This window comes from Papio anubis, chromosome 13 (assembly GCF_008728515.1).
Source record: "Papio anubis isolate 15944 chromosome 13, Panubis1.0, whole genome shotgun sequence".
Classification (NCBI taxonomy): Eukaryota; Metazoa; Chordata; class Mammalia; order Primates; family Cercopithecidae; genus Papio; species Papio anubis.
Window position 1 is genome coordinate 6,515,512 of NC_044988.1, and position 18,225 is coordinate 6,533,736.

Below are 18,225 nucleotides of genomic sequence, written 5' to 3' on the forward strand. Positions count from 1 at the left end.
AGGGTTACTCCATGGATCTTGTGCCTGCTTGCTCTAAACCCACCAATTAGAACCGACAACCTGAGATCCATAAGTAAGGCAGTGTCCCACGACGGGCTGCCTCACTTTCAGCCAACTGGAGGAGACAAAACTTTTTTTGTTCACTTTTGCACCTTACTTACAGGACAGCAGGGCTTGGTCCAGGGAGTACGGGGAGACAATTCCCTCCGGATAGTTCTTATAGAAGAGGCTTCCCTGAACTATTCCATAGCCTCGGACACTACTTTCTTTCCTTCTGTGTTGGACAAACCATCCAACCTCGCGCGGAAAATGAGGCAAGGCCTCGGGTCACGGGGCCTCCGCGGGGCGGTGAGGGGCGGGAACACGGCTCCGGAGGGCGGGGCCAGGCCGGAGCGCGGCTGCGGGTCGGGACGCCGTGCGCGTGCGCGCTGCAGGTCGGCGCCGGGCGGGGGCGGAGCGGCAGTCGCAGGCCCACGCCGTAAACAGACAACATGGCGGCCGCGGTGGCGGCGGCACCTGGGGCCTTGGGCTCCCTGCATGCTGGCGGTGCTCGCCTGGTGGCCGCTTGCAGTGCGCGGCTGTGCCCGGGATTGAGGCTGCCCAGCTCGTTGGCAGGCCGGCGGGTGGGCCCGGCGATCTGGGCTCAGGGCTGGGTGCCTGCGGCCGGTGGTCCCGCCCCGAAAAGGGGCTATAGCTCTGAGATGAAGACCGAGGACGAGCTGCGGGTGCGGCACCTGGAGGAGGAGAACCGAGGTGAGGTGCGAACGCGGGGCAGGCGCGGGGCAGCGGGCGGCCGCTCGCCCTCAGGACGGGCAAAAGGTGCAGTCCGCCGGCTGGACGCGGGGTCGAGGTCGGGCAGGCGCACCGTCCCTCCCCTTTCTCACCTCCCCCCTCACCCAGCGTGGCAGTTTCCTTGTGCACCTTAATAACCTAAACGTGTACTCCAGAGCAGCTTACCTGTAAAGTGACCGCATTCAGCGCGGCAAACAGAAGTGCATCTTACGCCCTCCGCTCCAGACAAGCCAAGGTCAATATATACCCTGGGTATTTAATCCCTGCTACCAGGCTTTATTCTTGCTGTGTAATGGCTTTCTGTAAACTCAGCTATTAGTGGTGGAGTTGTAAAAGCTGCAGTGAAACTGCCTTTTATTATTACGGAGAATCTTAAATTTGAAGCTGCTCAGCTGGAACAATTTTTCTTCTTGTTCATTTTCTCCTAGAAAGTTAGTCTTGAGGGACTGTTCCACTTCATTTAAACAATTTTGAGCACTTTTTATTTTCCTCTGCTCTGGCGATAAGAATGTGGATGGTATGGATCTTGCCCTTGAGCTACCTACCTACTGCAGTAGGAGACATCATTAGCAATACAATACAGAGGGTTGAAGGCTTTGAAGGAGGCTGACATTTCTAGGGAATACTGTTAAAGCTCAGTTCCTTTCGCTGCCAGTGCAGGGAAAAGCTAAAAGGGTCGTGAAGGGTGGAACGGCAGTTTACCCGGGTTGAGCCAGAGGACCAGTCTTTTAATTTTGACATGCATTTGTTGAGCACCTATAATCTGTTAAGCAGAAGTGAAAAGCGTGTAAGTCATGATTGCTTTTAGTATAGTGAAGCAGATCCTGATTATTAGGCTGTGTGAACTTTCAAGGCATGGTAGGAGGAAAGGGCTGTAATACCTGCAGGGTTTCGCCATATGAAAGGGGTTCCAAGGCATTCTTTAATAGGCAGTGGATTTCGCCATTTGTGAGGGTTCTTGGGCAGACTTATCTCACGTGTAAAACAGGAAAAATAATACCAACTTTATGGTTTGTTATGAAGGTGAGATGAGATCGTTAATATAAATTGCCACTAGCCCATAGCAGTGCTTCAGGAGTTTGATGAATTACTTTATTCCTTACTTATTATTCCAGACAGAGACAAGAACATGGTCAAAAGCATGCAGATGTGAACATGTGTGGTGTATTTGGGACGTAACATAAGGCAAGTGTGGCAGTAGTGTGGCATAAGCAGAATAGTAAGAAATTCAGCTGGAAGCGAAGACTGGCACTGGGGTGATTAGAGCCTGAATGCCACCATCTTTTGGGTAAGCTTAGTCATGCTGGGACTTCACTTCCATTAAGTGTACCAACAGTATGTTAGATATAAAGGGATTGCAAGTACAGCTACTAATATGCATCATATTCTATTATTTTGGTCATTATGACTTGAATGCAATTAAAGGAATATTTGTGCAAATGTCTGGAAAGACTTTAAGTTAGGATTTGAAGAGAGAATATCAGATAAAAGATAATACACGAAGATGTTTTTCGGACGTCATGGTTTCTTTTTTTTTCTTTAGCCTTCATTTCCTGATGAGATAGGACATACATCATGGTTTCTTAAAGTTGACCCCGCCTCCTTTGAGAATTGGCAAGAATTACGACTCAGGCTTGGCTAACATTACTTATGCTTTGCTTTGCTTTACTGTTGAACCAGCAATAAGCAGTGCAAAGAAAAACAGGTCAAGGGTACTACAGGTGAAGGAGTTTCCTGGGTGCCTTTGTTTCTCTTTGAGATGGGTCCAAAATTTGGTGCTCTCAGCAGCCTCTAAGGAATAGGATAACTCTCCTAGTCACAGAAGCCCCAAACAGCATGCAGCACTTTAGGTGGGTGGGGGTAGGTAGTGCAGAATACACCAGGTCCCATCTGTTATCTGGGCTCCATATTTGTAATTTGTTGTGGGAGGCATAGCTCTACAACCCAATTTTCTTTTCTTTCTTTCTTTTTTTTTTTTTTTGAGATGGAGCTTCACTGTTGTCGCCCAGGCTGGAGTACAATGGTGGGATCTCAGCTCACTGCAACCTCTGCCTCCCGAGTTCAAGCGATTCTCCTGTCTCAGCCTCCCGAGTAGCTGGGATTACAGGTGCCCGCTACCACGTCTGGCTAATGTTTTTGTATTTTTAGTAGAGATGGGGTTTTGCCATGTTGGCCAGGTTGGTCTCGAACTTCTGACCTCAGGTGATCCACACGTCTTGGCCTCCCAAAGTGTTAGGATTACAGGCATGAGCCACTGCGCCTGAACACCAAATTTCTTTAGTGGTTATTTCTTGCATTGTTGTCCATCCTACTCAGTTTTAGAGCAGGAGTCCTGGTCATGGCTTACAGAGAGCGGTCTCTCCTGCAACAGCCTTCTTCACAGGTCACCTGGTTTCCAAGCGTTCTCCTTCCCACTTTCTCTTCCCAGGGGTGATGGAGTTACCTTTTTTCCAAGGCCAAAAACCACGAATCTGCTCAGTTAAACACCTCCAAAGGCTTGCCGTTGCCTGCAGGGCCTTCTTATCCGTCAGACGTCTCATAGTCTGTCTCTCTGCCACTGGACCTGAGCTCTGCCTTTTCCTGTTCTTTTCTGTGTGTAGCTTTTGCACACACTTTCTGGAATGACTCCTCCCCTTCCCCTACCAGCCTTCCTGCAATTTGGCATAATTATGAACCATTTCAAGATCATCTTTGTGAACCATGTCAGAACAGCTTCTGGCAGAAATAGAGCAAACAAGCACTTGCATAGTGCAGATCCTCCTTGATACCTGCTTCTTCCTCCTCTTTCGCATCTAGATTGTCATCAGGTCTTCCCGTGTTTGAAACCTTTCCATGTGCTGCTTTACCCACAGCATCCTTGTCCAAGCTTGTTAAGTGGACTGCAGCAGAGGTAGCAGGTCTTTCTGTATCTACTGCCTTTTCTTATTTAACAAGTTGATTCCTTTCATATGTTTTTTTTCATGTTTAAAAAATAGTATTTTTATATATTTTATGGTATGTAAATTATATCTCAATAAATATATGTATTGAGATACAGCGTATGTATTTTTAAATCTTTAAGATTAAGATTTAATCTCATCTACATTGAGATTTAAATCATATACCATAAAATTCAAAATGTACAGTTGTTTTTAGTATATTCACAGTTATGCTTTGTCAATACAAGCCAATTTTAGAACATTTATCAACTCAAAAATAAACCCTGTAGTCTTTAGCAGTCACTGCCTACTCCCCCCCTTATCCCTCCAGCCTTAAAAAAACCTTCATTTATCTACTTTTTGTATCAATAGATTTGTCTATAAAAGAATAGTATAATAAGTGATGTTTTTGTGGCTTCCTTCACATATCATTATATTTTCAAGGCTCATCCTTGTTGTAGCTTGAACTAGCACCTCTATGCTTTTAATGGCCAAGTAATATTCATTGTATGGATATACCGCATTTTGTCTATTCGTTACTGATGTACATTTGGATTATTTCCATTTTTTGGATAATGTGAACCATGCTGCTTAGAACATTCATATATTAATATAAGCTTTTGTGATCATCTTTATATTTTCACATAGGAATGGGATTGCTGGGTCCTATGGTAATTCAGTGATTAACATTTTGTGGAACTGCTAAACTATTTTCTAAAGCGTCTGCATTTTATATGCTCACTAGCAAAGCATGAGAGCTCCAGTTTCTCCACATTTTGGCAACACGTGTTATTGTTCTTTTATTAGCCACCCTAGTGGGTGGGAAATGGTAACTTTTTGTGGTTTGATTTGGTTTTCCCTCATGGCTAGTGATGTTGTACATCTTTTTTTTTTTTTTTCTTTTTTAAAAGATGTTGAGGAATACTATTCAAAAGGACTACCATGATGGGGCTCTGTTGTAGGAGAGCTTGAGATCAGGTTCAACTCTCTGTTGGAACATTTTTTCATGTACATATTGGCCATGTGCATACATTTGGATAAATGTCTACTCATATCCTTTGCCACTTTTTAATTTTATTTTTTATTAAAAAAAATTTTTTTTGAGACAACCTCACTCTGTCTCCCAGACTGGAGTGCAGTGGTGCGATCTTGGCACACTGCAAACTCCGCCTGCCGGGTTCAAGGGATTCTCCTGCCTCAGCCTCCAAAGTAGCTGGGACTACAGGCGCCCGCATGGCACCCGCCACCATGCCCAGCTAAGGGTTTCACTGTGTTGGCCAGGATGGTCTTGATCTCTTGACCTCGTGATCCGCCCGCCTCGGCCTCCCAATGTGCTGGGATTACAGGTGTGAGCCACTGCGCCTGGCCCCTTTGCCACTTTTTAAATTGGATTATCTTTTTATTGTTGAGGCATGAGAGTTGTCTTTTTATTGTTGAGACTGGATACAAGTCTCTTGTCAGATGGATAGTTTGCAAATATTTTCTCCCATTCTCTGGGTTGTCTTTTGACTTTCTTGATGGTATATTTTGAAGAACTAGTGTTTTTAATTTTGATGTAGTTCAATTTCTCTATTTGTTCTTTTTGTAGCTATGCCTTAGATTATATCTAAGAAACTGTTGCCTAACCCAAGTTTACAAAGATTTACACTTATGTTTTCTTGTGTGAGTTTTATGGTTTTCACTGTTATGTTCATCTGTGACTATGATCCAATTTTGAGTTAATTTTTATATATGGTGTGTAGTAAGAGGTCTAACTTCATTCCTTTACTTGTGGCTATGTAGTTGTCTCGGCACCATTTGTGGAAAGATGAGTCTTTCACCGTTGAGTTGTCTTGGTACCCTTGTTGAAAATTAATTGACCGTAAATATGAGGGATTACTTCTGGATATTCAAGTCTATTCCGTTGATCTATGTATCTATCCTTATGCTAGTACCAAACTGATTACTATAGCTGTGTAGTGAAATTTGAAATTGGATAGCATGACTTCTCCAACTTTGTTCTTTTTCAGGAGTGTTTTGGCTATTATGGAACTCTTGTATTACCACATGAATTTTAAGATCAGCTTGTGAATTTCTGCAAAAAAAGTTGGGATTTTGATGGGGATTGTGTTGAATAGGTAGATTAATTTGGGGAGTGTTGCCATCTTAACAGTGTTAATTTTTTCAATCCATGATCATGATATATTTTTCTGTTCAACAGTGTTTTGTAGTTTTCAATCTACAGTATATAGGTTTTACACTACTTTAGTTAAATTTATCCCAAAATATTCTTTTTGAATTTAAATAGATTTTTCTTAATTTCATTTTCAGATTGCTCATTGGTATTGTATAGAAATTACAAAATAAATTGGTTTTTGTATATTGGCTTGTATCATACAACTTTGCTGAACTTGTTAGTTTGTTCCTAATAGTTTTTTTAAGTGAATTTCTTACTATTTTCTATGTACAAAATTGTGCCTTTTGCAAATAAAGAATTTTATATGCAGTTGGCTCTACTGTTCAGTTAAATCTAGTTGATTGATGGTGGTGCTCAATTCAACTATACTCTTACTGATTTTCTGCCTGTTGGATCTGTCAATTACTGATAGAAGTAAGTTAAAATCTGCAACTATAATAGTAGATTTGTTTCTCCTTGCACTATCAGTTTTTAACTCACATAATTTGATGTACTATTGTTTGGTGCATACATATTTAGGATTATTATGTCTTATTGGAGAAATGACCCCGTTTTTATCATGTAATGCCCTTGTTTATTTTATTTTAGTAGCTTTCGGGGTACAAGTGGTTTTTGGTTACAAGTGGATGAATTGTCTGGTAGTCAAGTCTCAGATTTTAGTGTACCTATCACTGGAGTAGTGTACATTGTACCCAATATGTAGTTTTTTAAAATCCCTCAGCCTTCCCACCCTGCCCCCTTATGACTCTCCAATGTCTGTTACACCACTGTTTTGCCTTGGTGTACCCATAGCTTAGCTCCCAGTTCTAAGTGAGAACTTACGGTGTTTGGTTTTCCATTCCTGAATTACTTCATGTAAAATAATGGTGTCTAGCTCCATTGAGACCTTTAGTTGAGTTTCATTGAGAACTTTAGTTAATTAACTCAACTTTAGTTCAGAAAATTGGTGAAACCAGCTAGGCGTGGTAGCGCCTGCCTGTAGTCCCAGTTACTCAGGAGGCTGAGATGGGAGGATTACTTGAGCCCAGGACTTTGAGGCTGCAGTGAGCTGTGATGGAGCCGCTGCACTCCAGTCTGGGTGACACAACAAGACCTTGTCTCTTTAAAAAAAAAAAAAGAAAGAAATATGTATGAACCTATTTATGTAGAATAGCACCAACAGAACATATGATCCATTTATGTAAAATAGCAACAACAAACCAAATGGTAATATACAACTCTGTTTCTGTATGTAAATATGTTGAACATTTTCTGGAAGGTTACATTACATGTAACTGTGATAACTGTGGCTTCCTCTGGGGAAGGGAATGAGTTGATTCTAGGGAAGGAGGACTTTCATTTTGAGTGTGTTTTTTCAATTTTGTTTAAGCGAAATGTATTTCTGTTTCTTTTTAAAGTCTCAGCAAAGTTGTTACATTCGTCTTTCAGTTGTGTGAGCTTTATAGAGCAGGATTAATGCTGTGATGTGACCTTGTTACAGATTCACTGAAGATTTTTGTATGTTTTGTGAAAAGTCAGGAAAATTAAGGTTGGCATGTGAATGCCTAAGCTTTTCTGAGTTGGTAAACTTGTCTAGGTTATGTGAGGAGGATGCATGATAATTGAGTTCTTGAGAAGTGATTGAGTTGTGAATTAAAGTGAGACAGTTATAAAACAAAAAAGTTTAGACTTTGCTGAATAAAAGCTAAGGTTTTATTCCATTTTAGAGTGCCAAAAGCCTACAGATACATTTGATGGTACAGTTGTTACATATTAGATACTTCATTTCAGATTGCAGAACTGATTTCTAGCTTTTTGAAGTGGAAGTACTCAAAACATCAAGTCTCAAATATGTGACCAAAACTGCTGGAACTGACTGTGATAGAAACATTTTCATGGCACTTTACAGTTCAGTAATAATGTTAGCAGTATCCTATCTAGCAGAAATTATGGTGAAACTTTAATACTTATTGCATGAGAAGTGTTCATACTAGAAGGGAGGATAATTGGGTGCTCATGTTGTAAGTTTTACATCTATCATATCATTTGATTCTAATACAGTCCCATGGAGTGTGGAACTGTTAGTGTCTTCATAGAGTAAGAAACTGAGGATCAGAGAGGTTAAGTAACTTGCCCAGTAGCTAGTAAGCGGCAGACTGGGATTTCATCCCCAGCAATCACACCTTAGAGCCTGCATTCTTAGCCCTTGGAAGTGGTGTCAGCTTGGATGTCTGAAAGGCACTTCAGATTCACTTTAATTCAAAACAGAACTCATGAGCTTTACTCCCCTCCACCCTCGCCACGGTATTTTTTATGATTTTGTCTCATTAAATGTCATCTTCTTTCATCCAATTGCTGAAGCCAGAAACCTGGTTAATACTCCCTAACACTTTCTTCCAGTTAAATCAGTCCTCTGTCTAGGCATCATTAACTCATTTAAAATTTTGAATGGTTCTTGAATCCTTTCACTTTCCTTTATTTCTACCACTGCCTATCTCAGCCAGACCTGTTATCTGTTGATTGGACTCCAGTTGTGTCTTGAAGCTCCCACCCCTGTCTACTTCTGGTATGATCTTCAAATATAGAAACTGTTTGCCTCCAGTTTTATATGTGCATGTGTGTATGTTTATACCTAACGTAAACTCCTTCAGTGGTTCTTAGGGTGAAGAACAGACTTTTCAGCAGGTCTGTAAGGATATTTCTGGCCTGTGCTCACCTGTTTACTTTCATTGGTCACTCTCTTCGCCTCGTAGGTGACAGGACATTCAGTGGGACCGTGACTAGTTTATGCTTTTCCTGTTTTCTCTGCCTGGCAGTCAGCCCCTCTCCTTCCCTCTCACCTTAACTCCTACTCATCCTTCTAACCTCCACTGTCTGGGGTAAGCTTTCCCTAACCATCTCCTTTTGCCCTAGACCATTATCAGTTCTGGTTACAAGTTACTGTGGCACCACTTAAAGCTTGTAAAGCAGTTTGAATTCGTTATTAATGACATTTATGGTTATTAATGATTTCTATGATTATTAATGTTTGTATTTCCCTCCTAGACTCTAGTTCCTTGGCTGCTGATCACTATAGTACATCCTCAGTATGTTTGAATGAATGGACACATCTAGTCTTAGCTGCTTGATTTTCTTCCTAAGGAAACTGAAGCTTGAACAGTGTAACACAGTTTTATTAAATACAGAGTTAGATTAGCACTTAATAGCTGAAGGAAGTTACTTCACCTCTCCAAGTCTCCATTTCTTTATCTGTTAACTAAGGATAAAAATAGTGCCCACCTCTTGGGTTGTGTTGGGGATTACATGAGTTAATTCGCTTAAAGCACCTGGAGCAGTGCCTGAGGCCTACCGGTGGTAGCTGTTGTCAGTAGTATTGGGACCTACCAAAAGTCGTTCAGCTTTTTAATACAGATCCTGTCAGATAGCAGTCCTTTATGCTTTTCTCTGTACTGAGAGCATTTGGCATTCTTGCAGATTTACTCTTTTGTGAGCAGAAGTTCATTTTTATACTTTAAAAAATGATTCTGCACAGTTTCTTGCACAGCGAAGGCATGTGTACGTTTTGTTGTCTTCAGTTTAACTCAGTTGCAAACAAGAACCATACCCACCCTGACTCAGTGGAAGGTGTTTCTGATACACAGTGAAAATGTGTCTACTCCAGGAACAAGAAGGTTAGTAGAGGTTGTGCAGAACTTTGAATATCAAATTAAGATCTTTGAAGTTGCATATTTTGAAATAAATAATGAAAGGATTTTAAGTAGGGGGTGAATTCTATGCTTAGTATTGTTTTTAGAAAATTGGTAACTGGAAGGAATGGGAGGCTGGGTTTAGATGATGGTTTTTGATTTAAAAAATGGGGCAGTTAGGAGTGACAGCTGGGTTTGTGGGAGAGATAATGAACTTTGTTTTATATAGGTTGAGTTGAAAGTACTTGTTGGACATCTAAATGGAAGTGCCCTCAGGTTAAGTGTATCAGACAGAAATCAGGAGAGAAACCTGGCATAGAATTACTGAAAACTATGTAGTATGAACAACAACAACAAAAAATTGAGATATTTAGAACTGGCATCCTAGAAAAAGCAGATGCTGTAATACCTGCATGTAACAAGGTTTATTAGCTGTTACTTCTGTATCTACTTGAAGATGATGAAACCACATTTTAAATAGTATCCTTTAACTTAAAATTTTCACTGATAAGTGTGGTCTTCCCTCTAGTTTGAGTTAGTGATGTAAAATTTACCAAAATGTTGCAAATTACCTTGGTGCTTAAGAAGAGATCAATGGAAGGGAATGTGATATCCTGAATTTCTTTGATTTGTTAAGTTCGAAGTTAGCTAGATGTGTGATGTAGAATCTGTTCTCTGAATGCCTCGCTCACTCAAGTGCTTGTACTTTTTTTCCCCTTTAACTAGGAATTGTGGTGCTTGGAATAAACAGAGCTTATGGCAAAAATGCACTCAGTAAAAATCTTATAAAAATGGTGAGTGTAAAATTAAACTGTTTGCTTCTAATATTAAGATACATTATTGTCCTCAATGTAAAATTTTATTTTTCTCTTTTCCCTCATATGCTTCCTATTTCTGTTTAGCTATCAAAAGCTGTGGATGCTTTGAAATCTGATAAGAAAGTACGGACCATAATAATCAGGAGTGAAGTCCCAGGGATATTCTGTGCTGGTATGTAAATATCTTCTATTATGAAATTAAACTGTAGTCTGATTTTTCCTCAGTAGTAGTCTGTTTTCCGTTAGAATGTTCTGTGGTTTGAACCCCATTACCAACAACTCCTCTTTGTGTTTTACTGATCCACAAGAAAAAAACAAGCTTAGTCTGAGAGCATTAGAAAGAAGCTTTTGCAACATTTAGATTGTTTCAGAAGTTGAAAAAAAACTTTGAGCCATTAAAATACTTGTTTGTAGTACCTGTAGTACAATATTGCTTGATGTGTCTTAATTGTGGCCAATATTCTTTAGTTTCATTCTTTTTTTTTTTTTTTTGAGATAGAGTTGCTCTGTCACCCAGGCTGGAGTGTAGTGGCGTGATCTTGGCTTACTGCAACCACCACCTTCCCAGTTCAAGTGATTCTCCTGACTCAGCCTCCCGAGTAGCTGGGATTATAGGCGCCTGCCACCTCGCCCAGCTAATTTTTGTATTTTGAGTAGAGACAGGGTTTCACCATGTTGGCCAGGCTGGTCTCCAACTCCTGACCTCAAGTGATCCACCATCTTTGGCCTTCCAAAGTGCTGGGATTACAGAGGTGAGCCACCGTGCCCAGCCCCTAGTTTCATTCTTAAGGATTCTCATTTTTTTTAGCTTCGATCTCTGTGGCTTCTGCCTTAAAATATTGCAGAATAGTGTGATGTTTAGAAATATGCAGTATATTTTGGCTTTTGATGAGGTTTTATTGCCTTTTTAATACATTTCTTAAAATGTAGGATACCGAAAAGAATTAGTTTTAATTCCAGTTGAGTAATCAGAGTGAGTGTAGATTTATTACTCTCAACTGCTAGGGTTATGCTGTTATGCAGTAGATTTCTGTTTTTACATTTGTCAAATGCGAGTAATACTGTCTGCTTAGTTGGAGTGCTTATAAGGGTTTTACGTATATTTTGAGTTCTTTTTTTTTAAACATTGCGAAAGACTTATACCAAGAGAATTAGGATTCTTACGTCTAGTTTTAGGGACGAGGTGAATATGATCTTGAGGTAAAGGAGTGTAACACTATGACTGATGGTTGAGAGGTTCTCTAAAGGTCATTGGATGGCTTATTGGGAAGATACAGAGTGGCTTTAGGGTTTTTAAAGAAGGCCCAATTATATGAATTTTTGAGGAGTGATAACAATGTTGTGAAGACAGATTAACGTTTTAAAAATAAGTGTTAGTGATCATCCTGGCATTGTTTTTCTATGGGCAGTAGGTTTTATAATTACCACGCTATAGTTACTGGTGGAATTCCTTTTATTTTACATATTCTTTTGTAGCCCATTTGTTCTAGATTTCTGCATTAGGAATATACTTTGAAAAAGGCTTTAATGCTTTAGCACAGTTTGTGGCTGTCTGTTACAGATTGCCTTTTTGAGGACATGCAAAATGTCCTCAAATAATATACCACATGCTGTTTATTAGAATAACATGTTAGTCTTGAGTGCTTTTTAACAAGTTAATCTATTTAGTTTGCTTTATGGGCTTTTAAACTTTCATACAATCAGGATAATCTTTTAACTCAAGATTTTGATTGTTTTGTCAACAAGTCAATGTTTTAATTATAGAAAAATTGGGGCATATCATCTCTTTTAGTAATTCAGTATGTATGATGGAACTGTTCTTTCAGATTTCTCCGAAAGGTTTTCCTTTCTTGTTTTATTTTTTGAGATGGAGTTTCACTCTTGTTGCCCAGGCTGGAGTGCAGTGCTGTGATGTCGGCTCACTACAACCTCTGCCTCTTGGGTTCAAGTGATTCTCCTGCCTCAGCCTCCCGAGTAGCTGGGATTACAGGAACCTGCCACCACACCTGGCTAATTTTTTGTATTTTGAGTAGAGACGGGGTTTGAACATGTTGGCCATGGTCTTGAACTCCTGACCTCAGGTGATCCACCTGCCTCAGCCTCCCAAAGTGCTGGGATTACAGGTGTGAGCCACCACGCCGGGCCTCTTTTTTTTACATATATTTACATTTATAAGCTGACTAGTAGGTCTGTCTTTTAACATGTACATATGAAATAAAATTCTAGATAAAATCTCTTTACATTATTTAAAGAATATTTAAACTTATAGCCTGTATTAGTATAAACATCTTAATCAGGCCACGTTTATCAGTTATTGTTGAATAATGCAGTCTTTCACATAATTAAAGCTTTAATTTGTATTCCAAAGTAGTAATATTAAAAGAAACCTCGGCTGGGCATGGTGGCTCATGCCTGTAATTCCAGTACTTTGGGAGGGCAAGGTGGGTGGATCACAGGGTCAAGAGTTCAAGACCAGCCTGGCCAACATAGTGAAACCTCGTCTCTACTAAAAATACAAAAAATTTTCTGGCTGTGGTCGTGGGCGCCTGTAATCCCAGCTACTCGGGAGGCTGAGGCAGGAGAATCACTTGAACCTGGGAAGCAGAGGTTGCGGTGAGCTGAGATGGCAACACTTCACTCCAGCCCGTACGACAGTGTGAGGCTCTGTCTAAAAAAACAAACAAACAAACAAAAAAACTCAAAAACACAGTGTACCATTTATTGATTATCCTTTTAGCCTCTTCTCCATCCCTTCACAGTCATCATTTTCCCTCTCCTTTTTCTGCCCCCACAAAGGTTTCTCTGTATATATTAATAACCTGTATTCCAGTGATACCTTTTTCATTTCTGAATACTTAAAGCTTAGCAAATGGTCTTGCCTCAAATTTCTTGAGCATAGGAACTCCTCTTATTCTTTGAGAATCATCTTTCACATTCTCAGAATACAGCAAACAACAGGGACTCAGCATGTATTTGCTGGAATTAATCAGCCTTTGTGCTTTAATTCACTGATTTTTTTTCAGGAATGGTTGAGATATAACAAGCAGCTTCTCTGAATTGTGTCATACCACTCTCCTATTTACTGATAGTAAGTTTGGCTACATCTGTTTTCTAAAATGCTGGGAAAACATAAACATTAAAGAGATTCCTACATTGCATTGGAGGTTGGGCCAAATGATTTCTGACTTCTCATTTAAATCTACCTATTATTTAGCATTATTAAGTACTTTACTTACATTTTAAGTTTTTAATCAGTTTTTAGTTTAAAAAAGTAGCATGGTAGGTCAGAATGTATGAAAATGTATACAGAGAGAACTCTCTCTAACCCTACTTCCTCTACTTTATTAATCCCCTAATAAAAATAACAATTATTATTTTTATCCTTCTAGTATTTTTCATATATATGTATGTACACACACACACACACACACAAATACAGTCATGTGCTCCATAACAATATTTCGGTTAACAGTGGCCTGCATTATACGATACTGGTCCCATAAGATTATTTATTTTTATTTTTTTGAGACGGGGTCTCCCTGTCACCCATGCAGGAGTGCAGTGGTGTGATCTCATCTCACTGCAACTTCAGCCTCCAGTGTTCAAGCGATTCTCATGCCTCGGCCTCCTGAGTAGCTGGGATACATGTGTGCCACCATGCCCAGCTAAATTTTGTAATTTTAGTAGAGACGGGGTTTCACCATGTTGCCTAGGCTGGTCTTGAACTCCTGACCTCAGGTAATCCACCTGCCTCGGCCTCCCAAAGTGCTGAGATTACACGGGTGAGCCACTGTGCCCAGCCTCATAAGATGATAGTACTGTATTTTTACTGTACCTTTTCTGTTTAGGTACATATAAATACTTAGCATTGTGTTACGGTTACCTCCAGCATTCAGTACAGTCACCATACAGGCTTGTAGCCTAAGAAAAATATGTTATACCGTATATCCTATTCATGTAGGGGATGGTTTCAGGATGAAACTGTTCCACCTCAGATCATCAGGCATTAGTTAGATTCTCATAAGGAGCGTGCAACCTAGATCCCTCGCATGCGTAGTTCATGGTAGGATTTGTGCTCCTATGAGAATCTAATGCGGCTGCTGATCTGACAGGAGGCAGAGCTCAAGTAGTAATGCTCCCTTGCCTGTACTCACCTCCTACTGTGCCACCGGTTCCTAACAGGCCACAGACCCAAAATGTTCATCAGCTCAGGGATTGGGGACCCCTGGCCTGTACCATCATCTAGGTTTGTGTATGTACACTCTATGATGTTTATACAAGGATGAAATTTTCTAAGGACTCATTTCTCAGAATGTAGTCTTTAAGTGACGTATTATTATATACCGATGCACTCATTAGAATGTTAAGTAGATATTTAAAGTGATACATATAAAGACATGTAAATACGATACATATAAAGTGATACATATGGAGTATGGAAAATACCTGTTACAAGCATAGGGAGAGTTGTATATAAAATGTTATGGCCATTATTACTGTAACTGTGTAAACTATGTCTACCAATAAGATCATGGGCCAGGTGGCTCACACCTGTAGTCCCAGCACTTTGGGAGGCCGAGGCAGGCAATTGGCTTGAGCCTAGGAGTTCAAGACCAGCTTGGGCAACATGGCAAAACCCTGTCTCTACCAAAAAAAAAAAAATACTAAAGTTAGCCAGGCATGTTGGTGCATGCCTGTAGTCCTAGCTACTCAGGAGGCTTAGGTGGGAGAGTTGCTTGAGCTTGGAAGATCAAGGCTGCGAGCCGTGATTGTGCCACTGCATTTCAGCCTGGGTGACAGAGCTAGACCCTGTTTGAAAAAATAATAAAAAAAAAAGATCATGGATTAAAGGTGATTTTTTTCTGTCTTCAAACTTTCTGAAATAATTTCATTATGTTAACAAATTATATTAAGCAAATATATACAAAGTAAATACTTTTGAAAAAAGTACAAAGTATATTAGTGTATTTTTCTTTTTAGGAAACTAAAATTGGGATATTAACTGAGTTCCTGAATTGTTGTTACAACTTTTTTTTTTTTGAGATGGAGTCATGTTCTGTCACCCAGGTTGGAGTGTGGTGGTGTGATCTCTGCTTACTTGCAACCTTTGCCTTTCAGGTTTAGGTGATTCTCCTGCCTCAGCCTCCTGAGTAGCTGGAATTACAGGCGCCTGCCACATGCCCAGCTAATTTTTGTATTTTGAGTAGAGACAGGGTTTCACCATGTTGGCCAGGCTGGTCTTGAACTCTTGACCTAAAGTGATCCGCCTGCCTCGGCCTCCCAAAGTGCTGGGATTACAGGCGTGAGCCACTGTGCCCGGCCTGTTACAACATTTGAGAAGAAAAATTTTAGACTAAAATAGTTGCTATAGAATAATTCAGACCGTTTAATACCTGTGAAGTGAAAGACCTGGTTAAAGGTGGTAGCTTAGCTGAAACGACTTCTTTTAACAATTAGGAGAGAGTTTTCTCTTAGACTGTGGTTTCTAATCTAGAACCTAGAAGGAATATGAGGTCTCCTTTTAAAGTTCTTAAAATTTTATACACTTAAGACATTTTAGTGGCTCTACATTGAGAAGGTGTGTAATGTCAAAATGTCATTGTTACAGTAATGTATTAAAATGGATGTTTCTATTAACCACAGTAATATGTAAATACAGATTAAAAATATGTCATAGTTGTCACAGATACAGACAGTGTTTCCCATACATAACGTGTTTTCACATGGTGTGCTGTGCCCCCAAAGTTTTAATATATTGCCGATCGTGACATTCTGGAAAAGTCTTTCTGGTTGGCCGGCTGCGTTGGTTGTAAATGTGTGATCACAGTCATACCCTTCAGGTTGGGAATCACTGTTGTGTATTCTTTCCTGTAGATTAGAACACCACTTGTGGGTTCATGGCTTGCCTGTACTTCTCTTAGAATACTAAGAAATGTAATTTTGTTAGTCAAAGCTTCTTATGAAGCATTGGCTACATGGATTATATGAGATTGGCCTGAATGTGTGCTGCCCCAGCTTACATATTCTAGAAACTGTTTAATCACTTTTAGTTTACCTTCTCTCTCTCTCCCTCTCTCTCTTTGTGTGTGTGTGTGTGTCTGCCTCACACACACACACACACACACACACACACACAAGCCGAAACAATTCCGCTATTTCAAAATGTTTATGTAGTTAACGTTTTAATATTTGCCAATCACAAAATTCTAAAAATGTCTGATTGGGCTGCTGCGTTGGATATAAATGTGAGATCACAGTCATCTGTTTATTTTTGTTCTTTTACTTTTCTAATTCAAAGTAATAAAGTGCACATGCATTGTTTTTACCAAAACATTTTTGAAATGAAATTCTGTGAGAAATTACTGAGACCGAGGATTTTTTCTTTTGAAATTCCTAAGATATATGATAAACAATTCTTGGTAATTGATTGCTATATGTAGAACCCTAAATTGTTTCACTGAATTACACCAGTGTGGGTTTTATAAAAAAGTAAAGGTAGTTTTGCTTCTGCTTTTGAATTCTAGTAAATTATGTTATGACTAAAGACTAACTTGTCACTAAAATTGTCAACATGCATTATTGAATGTTGTGTATATTGTCAGTATGGATAAAAATGTCATGATCTGGATAGATGTGTGGGCACCTTGGACAGTGAAGTAACCTGGCCATTGTTGTTTCAGAATCTTAGATTGTCATATTTATGTATTTAACTATTAGTCTTTCAGAGAGTTTGATAAGTTAACATGAAGGGATAGATACCACAAATTTGTAGTAGTTTAACAAGTTTGTATTAGTTCAGCTATAAAGGGTTCTGTTTTTTTGTTGTTGTCATATATAGTTTGTTGGAATAAAAAATGTTTTATTGAGATATGAACTACTTGGAATACAGGTTACCAATTTAAAATGTATAATTGATGAATTTTTAAACCATGATCAGAATCATGATGCAGAACATGTTCGTCACTTAAAAAGTTTTCTCGTGTCCATTTGCAGTCAAGCCCCTTCCCTTGCCCTGACCTCTGAAAAGTACTAATCTCCTTGCTACTCCTAGTTTAGCATCTTCTGTAATTTTTAAAATAAATTGACTCATACTATGGGTAGTCTTTTGTGTCTGACCTCTTTCATTTAACATAATGGTTTGAGCTTCACCCATGTTCGTGTTTCACTAGTTTCATTATTATCATGTATTTTATTTTATTGCCAAGAATACTATTTGTTGTATTTCACAGTTTGTTTATTCATTAGGTGATGGTCATTTGGGTTTTTCCATTGTTTGGCTTTTATGCATACCACTTCTATGACAATTCACACACACATTTTTGGCAATGTATAATTTTATTTCTCTCAGGTAAATAGTCAGAAGTGGAATTACTGGTTTTATCCTGTGTGTTTAGTTCTGTAAGAAACTGCCAACTGTTTTCTGTATCATTTTGCATTCCCACTAGCAATGTATGAGAGTTTCAGGCGTTACACATCCTCACCAACACTTGATAATACGAAGTTTAAAAATTGTAGGCATCCTAATGGATACAAAGTCATATTTCATTGTGGTTTTAGTTTACATTTCATATGTGTCACCTGTATATCTTTTTTGGTGACTTGTTTGTTCAAATTTTTTCCCAGTATTTTTCTTAGAATCTCATCTCATTGAGTTTTAAGAGTTTTGTTTTTAATATTCTTGATACAAGACTTTTATCTGTTATATTTTGTAAGTTTTCTTCCACTAAATGGCCTGTCTTTTTTCTGTATTATAATTTGTTTTGAAGAACAAAAGTTTTTTATATGAAGACTGATCATGTTTTTTTCCTTTTATGGTTTGTACCTTTTTGTGAATTTTAGAAATTTTGTTTTACCCC

The 18,225-nt window shown here is 39.3% G+C and overlaps 1 protein-coding gene across 10 annotated transcripts in view; it reads left to right on the forward strand.

Moving 5' to 3' along the window:
- The first annotated feature begins 407 nt into the window (after nt 1–407).
- AUH (AU RNA binding methylglutaconyl-CoA hydratase) overlaps nt 408–18,225 on the forward strand; it is a 143,879-nt gene continuing 126,061 nt past the window's right edge. For 3 of the 10 annotated variants that reach the window (XR_004177791.1, XR_002517700.2, XM_003911962.3), the window contains exons 1-3: nt 408–753; nt 10,278–10,345; nt 10,454–10,541. Coding sequence is in view for 3 of the 10 variants with exons in the window: in XM_003911962.3 (XP_003912011.1) it covers nt 492–753; nt 10,278–10,345; nt 10,454–10,541 (418 nt within the window). In the remaining 7 variants the exon portion in view is untranslated. Of the gene's footprint in view, nt 754–1,907; nt 2,081–9,440; nt 9,537–10,277; nt 10,346–10,453; nt 10,542–18,225 lie in introns of all 10 variants that reach the window. The other 7 variants (XR_004177794.1, XR_004177795.1, XM_003911963.4 and 4 more) reach the window with 7 other exon arrangements.